This window comes from Heterodontus francisci, chromosome 1, assembly GCF_036365525.1.
Source record: "Heterodontus francisci isolate sHetFra1 chromosome 1, sHetFra1.hap1, whole genome shotgun sequence".
NCBI classification, from domain to species: Eukaryota; Metazoa; Chordata; class Chondrichthyes; order Heterodontiformes; family Heterodontidae; genus Heterodontus; species Heterodontus francisci.
Window position 1 is genome coordinate 246,272,309 of NC_090371.1, and position 21,320 is coordinate 246,293,628.

The 21,320-nt window shown below is 42.5% G+C and overlaps 1 protein-coding gene across 4 annotated transcripts; it reads left to right on the plus strand.

Moving 5' to 3' along the window:
• The first annotated feature begins 334 nt into the window (after positions 1 to 334).
• spry1 (sprouty homolog 1, antagonist of FGF signaling (Drosophila)) lies at positions 335 to 13,796 on the plus strand. 4 transcript variants are annotated; one of them, XM_068042711.1, is made up of 2 exons: positions 335 to 520; positions 10,932 to 13,796. In XM_068042711.1, exon 2 carries the CDS (start codon positions 10,987 to 10,989, stop codon positions 11,959 to 11,961), a length of 975 nt encoding a protein of 324 aa, XP_067898812.1. In that variant the 5' UTR covers positions 335 to 520; positions 10,932 to 10,986; the 3' UTR covers positions 11,962 to 13,796. The 4 variants fall into 4 exon arrangements, with proteins under 4 accessions (XP_067898812.1, XP_067898791.1, XP_067898822.1 ...); XM_068042690.1 differs by lacking the exon at positions 335 to 520 and adding an exon at positions 1,375 to 2,202; XM_068042721.1 differs by lacking the exon at positions 335 to 520 and adding an exon at positions 2,500 to 2,840.
• The last annotated feature ends 7,524 nt before the right edge of the window (positions 13,797 to 21,320 follow it).

A 21,320-nucleotide genomic window follows, 5' to 3' on the forward strand; every position in this document is an offset into this window, starting at 1 on the left:
CAAAGGAACACTCAAGAGACAGGCCAACAACAAATGAAGCGTCTGTATTTCATAATGCAAATATACTGTACTCAAGATGAACGGAAGAGGTTCAGTGTACTGTACCAGATTATTAAATCGCTCATTAAAGTATCATGAGCGAGCGTACACCCGCACTGTATGTATAAAACAGGTTATCTATCCCACATTGCAGTTCAAATTAGATTAATGAGTACAACCAGGAATTATTTAACATTGCACATAAATTATACTTGGAGGCATTCATTCAGTGTAGGCTCCCCGCCCTATACAGAAAGTTTGGTGGATTGGCATTAACATTCTCAGCATGTGTTCAGTGGCAGGAGACAGTTGTTTTGGTGCATTCAAATGACTGGAGCAACAACAAAGAGGAGTTTAGGAAGTCGGGGTTTCCCCCCAGTGTGATCTGAGCACAAAAGCGTTATCCAAAGATAGGGGTTGTTGAATGGGTTCAGTTCCTTATTACCTGGACCTTTCATATTCCAACGCGCGGATTTTTTGGGTGAGAGAAAAAAAGTTTAAATGTTTTAAAATACTTATGTATGTTTAATAATGGCCTTTGAAAGCTAGATTTCATCGTTGCGGGTCTTTTTAATGAATGTTTCCTCTGCCTCTTTTTTTTGTAAACCACATTCGTTTTTCTCATCTGAAAGCTTTTTCTTCATAATGGGAACCAGCAGGATGCGATAGGGGGAGAATGGCACTGAATTCCGGTCTGCGGTTTAGTTTACAAATGAATAATAAAGCCGCTGAGGGTTGAAGGCAGCGAGCGGCTCAGATGATTTTTCTCTAAGGCTCATTCAACATTGCGAACATTTTTCTTCGCACATGGAATGGTGTGTGTTTGTGAGTGTACATCAACAGCGAAAGTAAGATGTGTATTTTCTTTAATTTCGTTGAAATAGGATGAACCATATTTTAAAAAAACTCGAGTAAAATAAATATATTGCTCCAATAGTAACTAATTTTTAAATATTTCAGTATGGTTTCCTTTAGCTTAGTTTAATCAAACTAAACCGGTTTACGGTGGAATATAGATTGTTTAAATATATTGAATTGATGTTACATTTTTTGTTGTGCGTTCGACATCTGAGTGAAATCAGATCAGCTATCCCAATCTTGCAGTGATCATCTGCACTCGGATGCGCCGTTTCCTCTGATCCAATTAGCGAGATATTTCCCACCAATCTCCATTCAGCGTCAACCCTGCATCCCTAAAGCGACCAATCCGCTTCCTATGAAATAAGTGTTGTGCCCTCCCATTGATCCAATCAGAGCCCGCTAACCGCGGCGAGTCCTGATATAACCAATCAGCAGCGACCGGATATCTTGTATCCTCTTTATTCCCACTTTTTCCGCTTCTGGGGCTGCAGGAGACCAATGAGCGGCGGTGGAATGCACATTTGTGGCCAATGAGCAGCGGTGGAATGCGAAGTTTCGACCAATGAGGGTGAAGGGAATGTGGTGTGTGTTTCGTGGACAACGAGCCAGTCGCCAGCGGCACTGAGAACAAGTCCAGAGCGGGCAACAGGGAGCAAGCAGCGTGTTAGAGCAACTCGGCACTCATATAAAAAGAGTATCTCACGTTGACACACATTGGTTTGCCCAACACAGCCTCACAGACAGGCGCACCAATATATACACCAGGTTCACAAAGGGCGAGCACAGAGTCTCTTACATATGGTATCACAACATGCAAACACATGCAGCCATATCGTGTGCTGGTGACAACTTCATCTAGGAAAGCAGGTGTCCAGACGGGAGAGCATCATACAGAAAATTCGTCGTGACTGGGGAGAGTCTCACGACAAAAAAGGAAACAGCTCATTGACAAACCGCAGTGTCGAGAGAAAGAGGAAATAGCCCAAAGGCTGCTGGACATTGTTGTGTATGGGCAGTGTGTAGAGTGGAGCGCTGCGGATTCCGCTATCCCGCTGGCTGCGGGGAGAACTCTTGTCTGTCGGGGTCACTGCATCACATTCCCCTGCTTCTTTCAACTTGACAAACTGCCTCACCTTCTCACTCCAATTGTTATTTCGATCCGACGACAAACACCGCGACTCCTAAATTGGTTATCCGGTTGATATAAATAAGGCTTGAGACTGGATCTACCTTCTTGGAAAAAGAACTTTCTATATATCACATAATAAAATGGATTTGTACTTGGTGGATATATGGAAATAGGTAAGATTCCTCTACATTTAATAACTTAGAAATGTTTGCAAAAATCGTGTTTAATTCGATAGCTTTTACAAACGCGTATTAATTTTCATAGCACAAATACTCTCCCCTAAATGTAAACGAAAAGCTAACTCTTTTCCCTGCCGGACAGAGATCATGATCCTCAGGTTGAATCTTGCACTTGTGAAGATCGAGTTGAATGAGCCCAGTGTTGTGGAAAGTCCGCCCCCGTGTGGTGTTCTCCAGCCCCTCCGAGCGCCAGCCTCTTGCTGCTGAATTCATTCATAATTTTTCCCCCTCCCCTCCCCTCCCACCTCCCGTTCCTCTCTCTCTCTCTCCCACTGTCCTCGGCTCCGTGAACGATCGATTAAGCAGAGTTTAAGTGCGTTCCGAGAGGGCGCTGCTGGCTACAGTCACCGGCATTCGGCTGCGGGATTTTGATGTGTTCTTTTCCGAGCAGTTTGAATTGAAATCATCGCCGAGATCTGCGACCGAGGCGGCAGGGATTGAGGGAGTGCGGATCATTTCCCCTTTGCCCATTTCTTGCTGGAGAGGGGACGCTTCTTGCAGAGTTTCGGCACAGCAAACTGCTGTTTGCAACAAGGTGATCGGTGCTGGAGAAATCAGCCTTATGGGTTTGGGTAAGGCAGCTGGAGAGGGATTCAGATCCATGCAGCTTATTGAAGTAGAGTGGGACTGGAGTACCTTTCCGCTGCTCTCAGAGGCGTCTCGAAGAGTTGAGAGCGGCTTTTAAAATTATTATTGCACGACTGGTGAGAGTTGTTGTAGGGCAGGGGGCGTTTTCTCTCCCTCCTCCCCTCTCTTCTCCGCAGCTCCCGGCAGTGCCTTGTGAATTGCGGGCATGGCACTTCGTGTTTTGAGTGCTCCGGCCGCCCCTTGTGTCGCGATGTGCGAGGAGAGTGTGTCTGTCTTCACCGGCAGCTGCCTCGACCCCTGGAGCTCCCTTTTGTAGTCAGTTCCAATGATGATTTGAGCCTGCTGTATTGACCAGGCGATTTTTAATCCTAAAACGTGGCCTGATTTTTTAAAAAACATACTTTGTATGTGACGGTGGCTTTTGTGCCATTTGTTCGGATCACTATGAAAGCCCCCGCCCCTCCCCTACTCCCAGAGGGTCTTCCGTAAAAAAAACATAAATCCGGTTTGTTTTGCCAACGCAGACAGCACAGGCCAGAAAGCAAAGTCAAATGCCAAGGTCAGGAATTCCATGTGTTTCGGGCGGGGGGGAATTCAGGGAATTCTGTCCATTGTAGAGAATGGGGTGAAGCTGAAGTTTGAAGTTAATAGAGGCGAGAGCCTTCCGAGGTCACAGATCGAGGTCAGTGTTGGAAATTCTCTGGGTGCATGTTCAGGATCATGAAACTCGAACCCGAGTTTTCATTTCCGAAACGAGTTCTCGTCACTTTCTTACAAGCACCTCCCCTGCAGTGAGAAGTTTGCAAACGTTGGCATTCTACTGGGCTTATTAAATAATAGAGATAGTTTGTAGAGGCATTATTATTATTTGCAGGTGCTAGCGTACATGTCTCTTGTAGCTTGCAAAATTGGAAAAGTTTTTGTTGTAAACCGGTGATGGAGCAGGTTAAAATGTTAAGCTCTTTCGGGTGTAGTTTCAAGCGAGACGACTGATTTTGAGTCAACATGATGGGTAACTGACAAGGTTCAAGACAAGGTACAGTATGTTCTGGTGAGAATCTGACTTCTCAACCTGGCCGTCAGCCGTCACAGTTTCACCTTTCCACTGTTATTAAAGGTAACTTAAAAACTGGCCAAAAGAGGGGAGAATATAGCATTTTAGTAAGAGAGCTAATGTGCACCATTTGCAGTTGGCTCATCTACTATGAAATTTTATTAATCACTAAAATATACTTCCTGTCATTATCATTCTGTGATAAAACACGATAGGCTTTGGATATGAAGTGACTGGTAATTGATAAGTGATTAGATATATTCTGGCCATTTCATACTCAAATTGTGCTTGCAGAAAAATAAATCAGATCTGTTCTTCCACACTCTGCCATCATGGAATATTATTCGCACACACTACATGCCATGGTGGCTAAGCTCTCATCAGATATGAGAATGCCACCATTTAATAGTTGAAAACATCCAGAAACCATGGCAAACACTCTATTCGGAGAACCACGTACTACAGTATCCAGCTATTCACTACTAGCTGCTGTCCCCATGAACAGCATACTTTTAAACAGTGTGATAGACTTTGGATGATAGTCCTTATTTGAAGTAAAGTGGGAGAATGCCTACTTTTCTCAATTAGCAACTCTTAATATTGCAGGAATAGGCACCTTTGAAATTGCATGGTTTATGAGAGTACAATTCCATGGGTAGGCCATTAATTATAGGGGAAAAACGCATACTTTCCTAGTTTTTGTTGACAGAAATTTTATGTCTTGTCTTAGAAGCACCAAAATCTATTAGGGTAGCAGTCCTCTAATTTGCTGGGGCTCTGAATTCAATTTTCAAACTCCGTGCTGGTCTCTTCATGCTTTTTCCCCTTATACATATTTTTGTATTCCCACACTCCATCTCACACACATCATCTTCCACCAACTCATCTATGTTCCTCTCCCATGGCACTGAAAGCCAACATTTAAAATATTTAATCCTTTAATCAGATCTGTTGCAACTGTACACTTTCCAGGGCGAGGTTTGATCACCCCAACTATTGCTTCAGGTGCTGCTGTTATTGGTGTAGGAACACAGGCTGAAGGTGCTTGGTTTTAGATATATTTTTCCAACAGTAAATTACAGCAAGACTGCAAATTCAACTTTAATCTGCCACTTAAGCTCATTGACCAATTTTACCACTCGTCATGGAAGGCAGACTCTGAAATGTTATACTTGTGCTTTGCAAGTTTTAAAAATTTGTTTTCTCAGCAGTTCTCATCAATTCAGATTGGTGCTTGAATATGAAAACTGTTATCTTTCACTCTAACTAACCTACCCATTAGTACCAAGTCCTCCATGAGGATATTTATAATAACAGTTCCTCATTCCTTCAATTGTGCCACTACTCTTCACTGTTAAGTAAAACAAAACCTTTGTGGTTTTGGTGGGGGAGGAGTTTCAAACCTAGTTGTTAAATTATAAATAATTTTTCAGTTTTTTTTCAAAGGCGTATTATATTTGTGTAAGTAATTAAGAACTGAACTGTATATATTAACTTTACCACTATTTTATTCAATTCCATGTGTGGAAATCACTCAATAAGTGGTTGCATTTTTGTGACATTTCAAGGCAAGAATGCCTCTTGCACAAAAATAAGACTAGCACTGTGCAGTGTTGTGGAAGCTCCCAAATTAAAACCGCATTATGGATACCACATGGTAATAGTCTCTTAATTCAGTCCTGTTTTGTGCTGACCGAGATCCAGTGCTTCATTGTCAGTATAATCCTTCTGCTGTAAAAACTGAGCACCAGGTGCTTAGGAAAATCCACCAGATCCTGGCAAGTCTGTGCAAGGCAATTGTTTTAACCCATTGCCATCCTCATTTTGATACAATAAATTATACAGTCTGAAATCTCCCCCCTTTTTTTAAAGTAAACTTCTTTTCAGGTTGAGGGAGAAATGGGAGTAAGACTGTCTGAATACTTTGGTATATAACTTTAATGCTGGGCTGCAATCAATTACTACTTTGTAGGAATAATGGTTATGCATTAAATATGCAAGTCATTAAGTGTACTGCAGATGTGTTATTGATGTTCCTATTAGACATTGCCTTTAGAAGGATATCATTTAGAAAAAGGATGGTTCTTTATTTCACAGCTGCAGACACAAAACTACTTTGGAAGAAAACAGGAGCATGTTAGGTCTTACTGAAGGTTGACAGCATTGAGCATTACGTTTGTGACTGTTCTCCTCCCACCAGTGTTGTGCATAAGAAACTAGTACACTAACCCTTCAACTGCTGACTTCACCTTGCATGGTTTTTAGCATTGAACATCAGGAAAAAAAAGTAATCATTTTCATTTTGAAAATTTTAAATGCGGCACAGTGGCGCAGTGGTTAGCACCGCAGCCTCACAGCTCCAGCGACCTGGGTTCAATTCTGGGTACTGCCTGTGTGGAGTTTGCAAGTTCTCCCTGTGTCTGCGTGGGTTTCCTCCGGGTGCTCCGGTTTCCTCCCACATGCCAAAGACTTACAGGTTGATAGGTTAATTGGCTGTTATAGATTGCCCCTAGTATAGGTAGGTGGTAGGGAAATATATAGGGACAGGTGGGGATGTGGTAGGAATATGGAATTAGTGTAAGATTAGTATAAATGGGTGGTTGATGGTTGGCACAGACTCAGTGGGCCGAAGGGCCTGTTTCAGTGCTGTATCTCTAAAAAAAAAACATACTAAGTAAATATTTTTTTAACAAAATGCATGCCTCAGCTCAACTTTATTTGCAGTGTTGTCAGAATAAGTCAAACTGTTTTTTTCTTCTCACCTTTTTTAAACTGATTTAGACTTTTTGGGGCTAGAAGTTACATTAAATTTTTCACTGTAAAATCCGGCAGTAAAGCAGTTCTTTCGCTATATATCATACATTATATATTTCTATTCCAAGTCGTGAGTACTTTTGTATCTTCAAAAATGACTTTACTGCAGTAGCCCAAATCTTTTCACAAGGCCTTCCCCCCATACGATAGGAATAAAATATGTTTCTTTTTCTGTGCTGGGAGAGTGGGGTATTTTGTGCCACAGCCATCTTATCTTTATGGTTTCTTCTGCAGTGTCCAATAGGGTGCATAGTTGAAGAGACTAAACCAGACAATTGCAGATCTCTCTTTTTCTCTTCCCTTTCTTTTCTCCCCTCAGATGAGATCCTGTTATTGTGAGCATACGGAGCCAGCTGAGGCAGGTGAGGTCAAGGGACATGACGTCTTTAGAGTGGGAATTGAAGTGTGACAGTCTTTTGGTTGGGAATTGAAATTGGTCATTTGGAGCATATGCCCTAATCCCTGTATCCTTGTCTGATAATTTTAATTCTAAAGGATTCCATCTAGTGGAATGTGCACTGGTACTTGTTTCTATTATTCAGCATTGAAGGAGATTCACTGAGCTGGTGTTAGGATAATCTGTTATTTAAGATGATTTCGTGGTGGGGAGGGGTGTCTTTATTGACTGAATGATTAGCAACTTAACACTAACACTGTTGGATATTGTACTCATACTAATGCATATTTTGCTTTACTCTTCATCTCTTGAAGATACAGATGAAGTTGCAATACTAATCTATAGGTGTTAACAACCTTCTGGTATCTCACCCAACCAGTCATTCTTCATTCCTGAATCTAGATAATGAGTGCTGTTGGTTTATATTAGGATGGCGGGGTTGAGCAGGTGGGAAGGATGGCAGAGTAAGACAAGGAATCACAGTCAGACCTGATCCCACTATCACTGGATAGCTGTCAGCAGTAGGTACTTCAGCTGCTTTTTTTCCTAATTCCATAGCCCAAAAAAAGTCAAGCCTTTATGACCATTTCAGCTGAGATCAGCCAACAGCATAAAGCAAGGATTGAAGACGAGAGCTTCCTGAGGCATCGGGGAAGCAAGCCATTGAATGATCATTTCTAAAATTGAAAAAGGTTTACTTTACAATATATGCAATTTGAACTTTCTTTTGTCATTACAAAATTTGTAGATAGGTTGCAGAATGATACCCATAGACTAAAATTGTATTGATATTTGTTGCATCACTATTTTTATTTTTAGTAATTTTTCATGTAACAATGCAAAACCTGTTGAAAAGTAGCTCCACTTCAGAGCTGCAAGTGATTAGCTGTATAATGTGGGAGTTGGTGCTGGTGACCTTTCCTTTCACCGAGCCACTTGTGTAAACTTCCACCCACTGCATGAGCAAAGGTTGTAAGAAAGAAAATACAATAATGGTTCTGGTCTTGGAAAGGTTGCACTTTTATCATGAGGTAGTCTAGAATTTAAAAACAAATTGCAACAGCTCAGAAAATGGAATCTTTTGGGTAACCATATCTTTTGTTAAGGCGTTCTGTGGCAAGATTTACACCTACAGTACTATACAGCATAGATATAACTCCATTAAAAAAAAGTAAAAGCTTTTGTGCTCCAATGCTGTGATGTAGTGTCGGGATCTGGGTTATGTATACCTGTGATTCATATATTGGAGTTCCTAGTCTTGGTTGCATGATCAAATGGAGATGCAGACAGCAGTCCAAACAAAGAGAGAACTTGACTGGTAAACCCAGCTGTTGTCATGTATTGTCTAGTTGTCAGCTCAAGCATGGCATTGTTAGAATACCAAGAGTTTGTCATCTACCTGAGGAAGGTCTAATAGGGTGGAAGGGAATATTAAAGTAATTCACAATACTTATTTCTATAGTGCTGCTCAGGGACGGGAATAAATCTCCAAGCACTAGGGTTAAAGAGGAAAAAAAACAGTGGATGTTGACCAGGAGAGGAAAATAGGATTAAAGTAAGGGACTGGAGACATGGCCAAGGAACAGATTTTAAAGAGGCGTTTGAAAGCAGGGAGGGGAATGACAAGGTGGCGGGACCTAGAAAGGGTGTGTTAAGAGGACAAGGAAACTAGCTGAATAAGTGGTCATACATTTCCATAGCAGATTTCAAAAAATATATTTTCTTGCAATGAAATCTTTTATGTTGTGTATTGTAAAATAGGTAACAAGACCAGTAACATAGAACTAACAGGACTTCAACAAATATAAACTATTCTAAGGCTTCTCTTCCCATGTCAGCATGGCCACAAAGCTTCATCCTCAGTCACCTCCTATTCTTCATATGCATCCTGTCTCTCAGCAACATTATCCATCAGTGTAGTGTCAACTTCCAGATGTACACCAGTGATACACATCGTCCTTGATTGCCACTATACTGTCTGACTGTACAACATCAAAGATGACTCAGAATTTCCTCCAGCTAAACATCAGCAAGGCTAAAGCCATTTTGTTTAGCTCTCATCAGAAACTCTGTATTCTGTCCTTGAGTCTATACTCATTCCCAGCTCCTCAGTCAGGTTGTGTCCCTTAGTGTCCTACTCAACTCTGAGCTGAACTTCAAATCCAAGATGACCTATTTCCAACTTGCAAGACATTGTTCACCTCTGTACCTACTACTACTCATTGCTGCTGAAATGTTGTCATCTCTGGGTTCTCATTGTCCAATTTTGTTTTAAAGTAAACTTAAAAGAACCCATGTTTATTGTTTAGTAGCCATTATCATGGTCAGATCATGAAAATTGTTGCAATCTTGCTTTCAGTAATCAGTACCTCAGTGTGTGACCGGAGTCAGCATTTGATTGATGGTCTAAACGTTTAGGAGACTCAAGGTCATTTTCATCTTCAACACTTCGGCAGTGATCTGGTGGAGCTGATTGCCCCCGCTCTGTAGGCCCCACTCGATTTTTCACTACATTGGATGGGATGAAAATTGGGCAAGCCCTACTATGGGTGCACAGTTCCGCTGCACCAGATTACCACCCAGGCGGTGAAGGTCAAAGTTGCCTGCACTGTGTGTAACTATGCCAGTACATTACTGTCCTTGCTGCACACAGAATGTAGTCTTAAAAGCAGTCACTAAAGAATGTTCAGGTCCCCTTTTGAAAAACAAATCCAAATTGCAGTGTTTGTTTCCTTTCCTGCTAAAAATGAAGTCTGGAGATGTATGCACAGCACATCCATGATGTGGGCACAGCACGTACAGCATGCAGCATGCAATGCGTGCACATTCCTGGACTTGATTGATGATGGGAAGTTCCGGGGATTTTTTTTCTCACATTCTGCGAGTTATTATTTTTTAACTGGTTCACAACCTGAAAAGCTCCAGGCATTTATTGGTGGCAATTGGTAAAAATTGATCTTAATCATCCCTTTCAATACTAAAATTTTCTCCCCTAACATGTTCATCCTCACGATCTCTAGTAACCCCTGTCCCCCAGCAGACTGTCTTCAAAACCCTTGTTTTCATTTGTGTATCATCCTACTTCTGCACTCTCTTACAGCTCTGTCTCAGAATGCATAGTTTCCTCAACTGTGCGGATTCTGTGCATCCCGGCTTTGTGGTCAGCAGTATGAAATTCTTTTCCTAAACCCCTCTGCCATGTCTCTTCTCACTTTCAAAGTGCTCCTTAAAATTTATATTTTGTATCACACCTTTGCTGACTGCTCTTACTTTCCAATGCCTGTCCTTTTGTTAAGCACCATGGGATGATTTTCTACATTAAAGGCATTATACACACATACATATATATCTAAATATTCAAAGTGCTATAATAAAAAGAGAAATACATATTTTCTTGCCTCTCACAGTTCCTACTCTACCCTATACTTTGCCTTCAGGAATGATCTGGCTCCATGCAGATCTGCAGAATTTGACTGGGCAGTTTGAACCAAGCCCTCTTCCTTCTAGATAGAACAATTGTGGCAAGAGACAGGAAAACCTTCCCATTGAGGGGTAAGGAGTTTGAATGAGTGTGCAGACTGTTAATTAGTATCTGGCCCAATGTAGAAATAGCTTTTGTTGCTAGTAGAGCTGCCTCGTGCATCCAAATGTAATTTTCATTGTGGGAGCTGTGGCTGCAGTCCAGTGGGTTAAGTGCTTTCTAAGTCTATTCTTTTGCACTAGCCTGGGATCCTTGTGATTCCATAAGTTATTGCTGAATGTAGCTGCGTGACTCTGAATATATTTTTTCCTCTCTACTTGTTTTGGCAGAATTTCAGATGCATGCCAAGTCTACGGTGAATGCTGGAAGTTGTGATCACCACAGATGGAGGCCCGTATTCAGCATGGCGGTGGTGGTTCATTGGTTGTGATCCAGCAGCCCTCTCTCGACAGCAGGCAGAGACTTGACTATGAACGGGAGCTGCAACACACTGCCATTTTATCCCTCGATCAGATTAAAGCAATCAGGACCAGCAACGAGTACACAGAAGGCCCCACTGTTGCAAAGAAGGCTAGTAGCATTAGTAGTAGCAGACCCACACAGCGGCATGACAAGCACGAAAGGACTCACGAAGTGATACCAATCAATGTGAATAATAACTATGAACATCGGTCCACTCACCACACACACGCTGGTCACCACTCCTCCACCAGGATGCCTGTGCTGAGCAGGTCGACCAGCACGGGTAGTGCAGCTAGTTCAGGGAGCAACAGTAGTGCGTCATCTGAGCAAGGACTTTTGGGACGTTCACCACCGACACGGCTAATCTCCAGCCACCACAGATCGGACCGGACGATTAGAATACAACCTAAACCACCTGCCTGTACAACGGATGAGCTGAAATGTTTAGGGAAGGAGGATTTGGCAAAGCATCGATTTATATGTGAGCAATGTGGAAAATGCAAGTGCAGAGAGTGCACAGCACCAAGGACCCTACCTTCATGTTTGGCTTGTAACAAGCAGTGCCTGTGCTCAGCAGAGAGCATGGTGGAGTATGGTACGTGCATGTGCCTGGTAAAGGGAATCTTCTACCACTGCTCCAATGATGACGAGGACTCCTGTGCGGATAATCCTTGCTCATGCTCCCATTCGCACTGCTGCTCCAGGTTCTTGTGCATGGGTTTAATGTCCTTGTTTCTGCCCTGTTTACTCTGCTACCTTCCAGCCAAGGGCTGTATCAAACTTTGCCAGGGGTGCTATGATCGTATAAACCGGCCTGGGTGCCGATGCAAGAACTCGAATACTGTGTATTGCAAACTGAAGAGCTGTCCCACTCCAGGGGAGGACAAACCCTCTTGATCTGGGGCAGCAGAGCTCTTTAACATTCTTTTTTCTCATTTTGAAATCATGCGTGTGTGTTTACCCACTTCAGCCTAGGACTGGATATCATCAAAACGCAGCAGCTATTCTAATCTTAGCCCATTCTACAATCGTGAGATGGCTGCTATCTATTGACGTGGAACAGCTCCAGTTCTGCCTGTCAGGCTTAGGATCATGAATGTTGCTGGTACCCATGGGTGAAGAGACATCCGCATCACTTCAGAGGAGTAAACCATTGCTTTTTCACCTGCAAACGGCCCCCTTAACTAAATTGTATCGTCCACAGATTTTTTTCATGTTACACAAAATATACTGCTATTCTTTACAAGTCATCAAAACTTTTAGCATAATTGAAACTAATTAACTAGATTCTGAGGGGGGGATTTGATCCGTTTAATATATGGATGTTACAATACAGTTTTTGACAAACAAGATAATTGAGGGAAACCACTGGTGCAATGGTCACAAGGTACTGGCCTACACCAGACTGGCTATTACTAAGCTATTGCCATTCAAAGAGCCAGTTTTTGAGAATCATTTGCAAGTGATATCATAGTCTTTTTACTATTTTTAAAATTGTTACCTGATATTTCTAATACATTCAAAAATTCTCCTGAAATTATCCAGGATATACTTTTTCCTGTTCGCTACTTATAATGATGAAGCAGATGTGAGAATAAAGCTTGTGTTCTCTGCTTTGCACTCATGTGCTTTATTGTGAACCTGAGTCCTTATTCTGGTCACCTCAAAAACTACTTTAACACCAGTGTATCATATTAGTCAGCTATATTAATGGACAAGAAGATTTCCAGTGTTTGCTATTTGTGGAGAAATTCTTAATGTGCTTTTTATATTGGATTTATAGTTTTACAACATTTAGCCAACATTGGAAGTTTTCACCTCAGTTACATTGCAAGAGTACCTCTATAAATGTAGATTATAACCATGTTCTCAAAGAATACTACTTGATTCATTATAAGATACACGGGGAACGAGTATGACTTCAAATTCTGTAGCATAATGCGTGTCACAAGTTAACACATCTCTATGTCTAAGTAAGTGGGAGTTGCATCGAACAGTAGAAAAAAGACAAATATAACAAGAATTATTTTATAAGGAAAGTAAAAGGACTTGTTTTATCATTGTTCAAATTCTGTACTGATCTGAAGAATTGCAAATTGCAGTGTTCTGAACAATGTCCACCATATTGTAAATCTTTTTTTTTAAAGGGTAGGTCAGTCGTGTTTTATATTTTAACCGAACCTGTTGCAAGTGTTTAATGCAGAAGGACAGAATTCGCTTTAATTTTGCATTGATTTAATGATGCATTTTACAGAAAGGAGTAACAATATCTTAAGAGGTGATAATTGGATATCAGATGCATTGGCAAAATACTGATAGGCTCTTGATATATATAAATCACCATTTTATTGTGACATCCATAATTAAATGTTGGGTTGCCTTGAAATTAATGGGACTGTACTCTGGTTTATTTTCCTAAATTTTCCCCAGTAAGCTCTCCATATTTCTGTCTCAAGCCAAATTGTGGCTTTTTTGTGTAAATATTTTATGTAAAAAAAAGAAAGTTTTGAGGAATCCTGACTTTTAAAATGTCTCAAAACTTCTTTTGTTGTAAAGAATATTTATTATGTGAAGCTCTATTATTTTATGGTATTTATTTCAAAAAGCTGTCTGAAATTTTACTCATTTCTGAATATAACAAATATCATTACTTACTGAGAAAAATTAAGGGTGGCACAAAAGAAAATGCATATGTTAACTATAAGGCAGAAATATATAAATTAATGAAAATACCATCTTGTGTGTTGTCTGAATCTTTTTTTTTATTGTGGATTTCCATGTAATATTCTAAAAAGACTGCTTTTATATAGTGCCTTATTTCTTTTCAGAAATATCCCAAAGTGCTTGACATGAATTATTTTAAAACGCTTCGCTTCTGGAAAGTGAACTGCAGTAGTTTAAGAAGCCTTCAAATTTAAAAGAACACTGGTTTTCAGATATTAGCATCACTGCCCAATCAATCATTCAACTTTCTGTTGGAGAAACCCCCCCCAAAACTGCACAATTGCACAGTGGATAAATGCAGAATTTTGTTACAGTACTCAGCTCCACATACCAGGTAGGATTCCAGTCTGATCCCTGGTCTTTTTAAAAAAAACATGCTGCTGTCTCTGGTTCGTTATGAATTTGACCATATTTAGTGCTGCAGAACACTATACACTAGAAAATGTGGATTGTTTTCCAAATTTTCTGTTGTATCTGGAGTTCTATTAAATAGAATGCAAAGTGGTTTGGTATGTTAGAATATTGTGGTTGGATTGGGCATGTGTTTATCTGGAATTGATAGTCAAGCCAAATATTTGAATAAAGATTTTATTTTATTCCAGACAATGATAATGATTTCAACATATTAGGCCAAGGATTGTCACTTGATGATGTGTAAAATGCAGTGCTGTAAACCTGACCGTAAACCAAGAATAACTTAAAATTGCACAATAAGTGACTGTGCAATGTGGTTGCATGTTTTTCCAATCCAGTGAAAGAGCTTCCTAAATCACCTGTGGCCAGCACGGATGTTTGACACTAACAAAGGAATGTTGGTATTACAAAACTGTGATTTGACTCGAGTCAAATTTAGAATCCTTCCAGCTGTTTCATGTTTTTCTTTTTGCTTCTGATTTAAAAACTGATCTCTAAAAAGAAACATGAATTCAGATGCCATTTTCGCCGCATCTCTTTGCTCCCCCTCTCCCTCCCATTTGCTCTCTTCTAATGAAGGTACTGAGTCGAGCTGGTATATGTCTCTACAGTTGCTGGCTGCTTTCCAATATCTCACCAAGTTGTCTGAACATCCTTCATACATGAGACTAGACAGTGAGTGTTGGAAGACTTCAAATATGGAGGACATCACAGCTGAGTCCAATCCTGTTCTCGCACATTACCTATTTATTTTCCAGTATGAGCTACTGGATAGCAATCAGGAGTGGGGCACCCAAGCTAATGTTCCAATCTGTAGCCCACAGCACCACTGTACAGTCTAATTGGTGCTCAGGTGATCATTTTCTAAGGATTTTGTCAACACTCCTCACCATATCTAAATGTTATAGATGGAAGTTATTAAGCTGATGGTGTCTCATTCCTTCCCAGGCCCAACAGCATAGGAAGGATCATGTCACTCAGAGTATTTCTTCCAAGTTTAGCTCCACTGAAAACATGAATGAGGATCGTGCCCACAATCCACTGGCCCATTTATGATTTCACAAGACATGTTCAACATAAAAATGCCTGCTCCAGCCTTTTTGAAACTGGTAATTGCAAAGCATTAAATGGAGAAATGAGAAGTCACTGGTAAATGGGCCTGATACATGTAGATCAGGTGACTTGATTATAGGATCCAGTATATGACCAAGTTTATTCCACAAATGCTTAGTATCATAAAGCACTTGAGTACATGATTAAATGGGGAAAACTGTTCCAGTCACAAAGTTATCACGCATAGGGAAAAGTTTATTGAAAAGCTGATATCAGATTACAAACATTGAAAAGTATAAATGGACTTGACCAAGATTTTAGTTCAATGGACACAAAATAAACACTACTTCATGAGAACCAGCAGCAGATTCAATGCAACACTTCATTGAGCTTGCTGATCAGCAGAGTAGAGAAATATGCTTTTGACACACACTTTGATGGCACAACTACAGTGATATTGTGGTAAAGAGAGTATCTATAAAGCAATATCCCTCAGCATCCATGGGTGCCTGGGAGAAATAAGTCACTCAACTGAGCCTGTTGCCCAGAAGGGAAATAAAGCAAGAAGATTGACAATAATAATAAGCTAGGTTAGCTGCAACGCCACAGTGAAGTTAAAACAAAGTCTCATCTGCCTGCTTGGGTGAATGTAAAAGATCCTATGGCACAATTTTGAAGAGGAGGGGAATTATCCCCGGGGTCCTGCCCAATATCCATCCCTCAACCACCATCACAAAACCAGATTATCTGGTCATTATCAAACTGCTGTGTGTGGGAGTTTGCTGTGCACAGATTGGCTGCCGTGTTTCCTGCATTACAACAAAAAGAACTTCATTGGCTGTAAAGTGCTTTGAGATGTCCTGTGGTAATGAAAGGCACTATATAAATACAAGTCTTTCTTTTAACTTTATGGGTTCCATTTACTGGTGCATTGTTGCTTTAGGATATGAGGGCAGATACAGCGGTCTTGTGTACTAGAACAAGGATCTGAATATTTGTGATCCTGCTACCCTCAGAGTGGGTATCTTGCTCTGCCCATAGGAAGGGACACTGACCCTACCAGTGTTTCCGGGGTCAGGCCATTTATACAAGGTAGGTGGGAATTTCCATTAATATGGACTTATCTGCCTGTGGGAGAGGGGGGAAGTGGTGGTGCTTGAAAGCAATGTTTAGGTATTGAGCATTGAGGATACCGTCTGGCATGTTGTGTGGCACTATCACCGTGCTAAATGGGATAGATTTTGAACAGATCTAGCAATGCGAAACTGGGCATCCATGAGGCGCTGTGGGCCATCAGCAGCAGCAGAATTGTACTCAACCACAATCTGTAATCTCATGGCCCGGCATATCCCCCACTCTACCATTACCATCAAGCCAGGAGACCAACTCTGGTTCAATGAAGAGTGCGGGAGGGCATGCCAGGAGCAACACCAGGCATACTTTAAAATGAGGTGTCAACCTGGTGAAGCTACAACACAGGACTATCTGCATGCTAAATTGCATAAGCAGCATGCGATAGACAGAGCTAAGCGATCCTATAAGCAACGGATCAGATCGAAGCTCTGCAGTCCTGCCACATCCAGCTGTGAATGGTGGTGGACAATTAAACAACTAACTGGAGGAGGTAGCTCCACAAATATCCCCATCCTCAATGATGGGGTAGCCCAGCACATCAGTGTGAAAGATAAGGCTGAAGCATTTGCAACAATCTTCAGCCGGAAGTGCCAAGTTGATGATCCATCTCGGCCTCCTCCTGAAGTCTCCAGCATCACAGATGCCAGACTTCAGCCAATTCAATTCACTCCGCGTGATATCAAGAAACGACTGAAGGCACTGGATACTGCAAAAGCTATGGGCCCTGACAATATTCCGGCAATAGTACTGAAGACCTGTGCTCCAGAACTTGCCGCGCCCCTCGCCAAGCTGTTCCAGTACAGCTGCAACACTGGCATCTACCCTGCAATGTGGAAAATTGCCCAGGTATGTCCTGTACACAAAAAGCAGGACAAGTCCAACCCGGCCAATTACTGCCCCATCAGCCTACTCTCAATCATCAGTAAAGTGATGGAAGGTGTCATCAACAGTGCCATCAAGCGGCAATTGCTTCGCACTAATCTGCTCAGTTTGGATTCCGCCAGGGCCACTCAGCTCCTGACCTCATTACAGCCTTGGTTCAAACATGGACATGAGCTGAACTCAAGAGGTGAGGTGAGAGTGACTGCCCTTGACATAAAGGCAGCATTTGACCGAGTATGGCATCAAGGAGCCCTAGCAAAACTGAGGTCAATGGGAATCGGGGGGGGAAACCCTCCGCTGGCTGGAGTCATACCTGGCGCAAAGGAAGATGGTTGTGGTTGTTGGAGGTCAATCATCTCCGCTCCAGGACATCACTGCAGGAGTTCCTCAGGGTAGTGTCCTGGGCCCAACCATCTTCAGCTGCTTCATCAATGACCTTCCTTCAATCACAAAGTCAGAAGTGGGAATGTTTACTGATGATTACACAATGTTCAGTACCATTCACGACTCCTCAGATACTGAAGCAGTCTGTGTAGAAATGCAGCAAGACCTGGACAATATCCAGGCTTGGGCTGATAAGTGGCAAGTAACATTCGCGCCACACAATTGCCAGGCAATGACCATCTCCAACAAAAGAGAATTTAACCATCTCCCCTTGACATTCCCCTTGGCATTACAACCGCTGAATCCCCCACTATCAACATCCTAGGGGCTACCATTGACCAGAAACTGAACTGGAGTAGCCATATAAATACCGTGGCTACAAGAGCAGGTCAGAGGCTAGGAATCCTGAGGCGAGTAACTCACCTCCTGACTCCCCAAAGCCTGTCCACCATCTACAAGGCACAAGTCAGGAGTGTGATGGAATACTCTCCACTTGCCTGGATGGGTGCAGCTCCAACAACACTCAAGAAGCTCGTCACCATCCAGGACAAAGCAGCCCGCTTGATTGGCACTCCATCTGCAAACATTCACTCCCTCCACCATCGACGCAGGAGTGGCAGCAGTGTGTACCATCTACAAGATGCACTGCAGCAATGCACCAAGGCTCCTTAGACAGCACCTTCCAAACCCGCGACCTCTACCAACTAGAAGGACAAAGGCAGCAAATACATGGGAACACCACCACCTGCAAGTTCCCCTCCAAGTCACACACCATCCTGACTTGGAACTATATCGCTGTTCCTTCATTGTTGCTGGGTCAAAATCCTGGAACTCCCTTCCTAACAGCACTGTGGGTATACCTACCCCAAATGGACTGCAGCAGTTCAAGAAGGCAGCTCACCACCACCTTCTCAAGGGCAACTAGGGATGGGCAATAAATGCTGGCCTGGCCAGCATCGCCCACATCCCATGAATGAATAAAAAATGAAGCAGAACAGGTTTAAAATTACATCAACATTGGAAACCAGTCTGCTTTAAAAAAGAGTCAATTTCATTATAACAGACTTTCATCTTCTGGAGTGTTCCGGCTATGGCTCTGGCCTAGAATATCCAGTGGGCACCATTGGAAAGTCATTGGGGCAGAGAAGTCAATGTCACTGAATTCCAACCTATGTTACTCCTCCACCAGTCATTTGTTGCCAGGTTCTGCCTCAGGTATGCCACTGACCCCAAGATATTGGAGATCCAGTTGCACATCTCATATAGAGAGAGTCCAGACTTGGAAGCGTAGGCTGTGTATCAGTTTTATTTATTTATTTAGAGATACAGCACTGAAACAGGCTCTTCGGCCCACTGAGTCTGTGCCGACCAACAACCACCCATTTATACTAACCCTGCAGTAATCCTGTATTCCCTACCACCTCCCTACACCAGGAGCAATTTACAATGGCCAATTTACCTCTCAACCTGCAAGTTTTTGGCTGTGGGAGGAAACCAGAGCACCCGGCGAAAACCCATGCGGTCACAGGGAGAACTTGCAAACTCTGCACAGTTTGCCCGGAACTTGCAAACTCCGTACAGGAACCCGGGTCCCTGGAGCTGTGAGGCTGCAGTGCTAACCACTGTGCCACTGTGCCGCCCTTTTCTACTGAGCTGCAATTCAGCAGTTCTACTGCATTTAGTGAGCTGAAGTGCTTGCACATTTTTAGTGCTGCATCATCTCTAAGGCCCCAAATTTGATACAAAAAATATTTAAATGAACATCTAGGAAAATTCTGTGGTAAATGGGCTAGACTTGCTCCTTTTTTCTGGTGAGGCCAGCTCATGACTCTTAACAACCTCATGCAGTGATTCCAGTGTTTTTTCAGTAAAGGTTGCTGAGCTGGCCCTATGATTCCTTTGGCTTTGTTCCAGTCTTTTTGTGTCTCTATCTTCCTTCCCTGTATTTTTTCAGCTCTTTAGTGATTTTCTAAGTTTTACTCCTAGGTTTTTGTTGCCTTTTCAGTTCTGGTTTCACTTTTCGCTATCCGCTTCACTAACCTTTCCTCCATTTTCTTTATTTCCTCTTTTTCATCGCCTCCTTCTGTTCTCTACTTTGCTCACCAAGACCACACAGACACAAACACATACAGACACACAAACACGAAACACAAACACTGCATCACAGATACACTCAGAAATGTACAGACACATGATTGTTACATTACGATATCCGGCCAGTTGTTCCAATTGCTAATGTATTTCTCATACAAAGTTTGAACTTAGTTAATAGTAAACTTGCCTCTGAATCATGGATATTGTGGGTGACGATTACATAATCTAGGCTGACATTGCAGCGTCATACTGAGGGAGTACTGCATTGTCAGTGGTGCCACATTTCAGACGAGATGTTTAAATTAGGGCCCCATTTTGCATTCTCAAGTAGATACTAAAAATGTCCTGGGCTATTTGAAAAAGCAGGATGTTTTACCAGAATCCCAGCTAACATGCATCCTTTAACCGAATCATATTAAATGGTACAAAAGCAATATACTGTGAATGCTGGAAATCTGAAATAAAAGCTGAAAATGCTGGAAATACTGAGCAGGTCTGGCAGCATCTGTGAAGAGTGAAACAGAGTTAACAGGCTAAATCTTTCTAGGTTGCCAATGATCTCTGTGGTGAGCTTCAAAGATGGCGGGGTGCACTTGCAGGATTTGCTCCGTGGAGCTGCCGCGATATTAAACGCGCAGCTCATTTACATGGCCGGGGCAGACCACCCCCCGCCCCGATGGCGTCCCTGGCAATGGCATTTGGTGCCATTGCGCAGACACCGGTGCCATTTTAAAAGGGCTTAGAGCCCTAAATGGCAATTAAAAATTTTAAAGAAGCAGTGCATTGAAAAATAATTTTAAAAATCTTTCCAGCCTCTTGCCCACCCCCCAATAGCCTTATATGTCATTCCTCCCATTTCCCCACAACCCCCAAAATACTTAGCTTCAGCACCTGACCTTCCCACCCAACCCACCCCCCCCACCAAAGTTCAGAAACTTTTACCTTTACCCCTTCCCATCACCCCCTCGACCAATCAGGCAAGTTTGACCCCACTCACCCCCTCCCACACTGAAATATTTACCTCCTACCCCCTCCCCTCCAGTGGCCCGCATTGGGTCCGACGGCGCGGGAGTGCTGGCCAGCAACCGTAATATCGGAATGGGACAGCCGTCAGGACGAGGTAAGTAATTATTCCATCATTTTAATATTTTAACATATTCAAATGGATGTCCCGTCGCTGAGCAGCAGGGGGGGGGGTGGGGGGGGTGGGGGGGCCGCCATGAGACTTTGCTGCTGCCAGTGATATGGGGCAGGGCCTTCCTGGTGTTGAGGCCTGTGGCTCCCCCACCATGACCCCTGATGTCGGGGGCCAGTAAAATTCAGCCCAACGTTTCAGATCTATGACCTTTCATCAGAACTGAGAAAAGCTTGAAATGTAATAGGTTTTGAGCAAGTGAAAGGTGGGAAGAAGAAGAACAGGGACGGTCCGTGGTAGGATGGAGGGCAGGATAGATAACATGACAAAATGTTTCATGGTGCAAGGCCAAAGGGAGTGGTAGCGGGACAAGTAAAATGACTAAAGATGTGTCTATAGGCATATAAATAGTAAAAGGGTGGAAAAAGGAGGAGTG

Excerpts from the sequence above, each read along its gene's own strand:
- spry1 (XM_068042711.1), top strand. The coding sequence starts at position 10,987 with ATGGAGGCCCGTATTCAGCATGGCGGTGGTGGTTCATTGGTTGTGATC.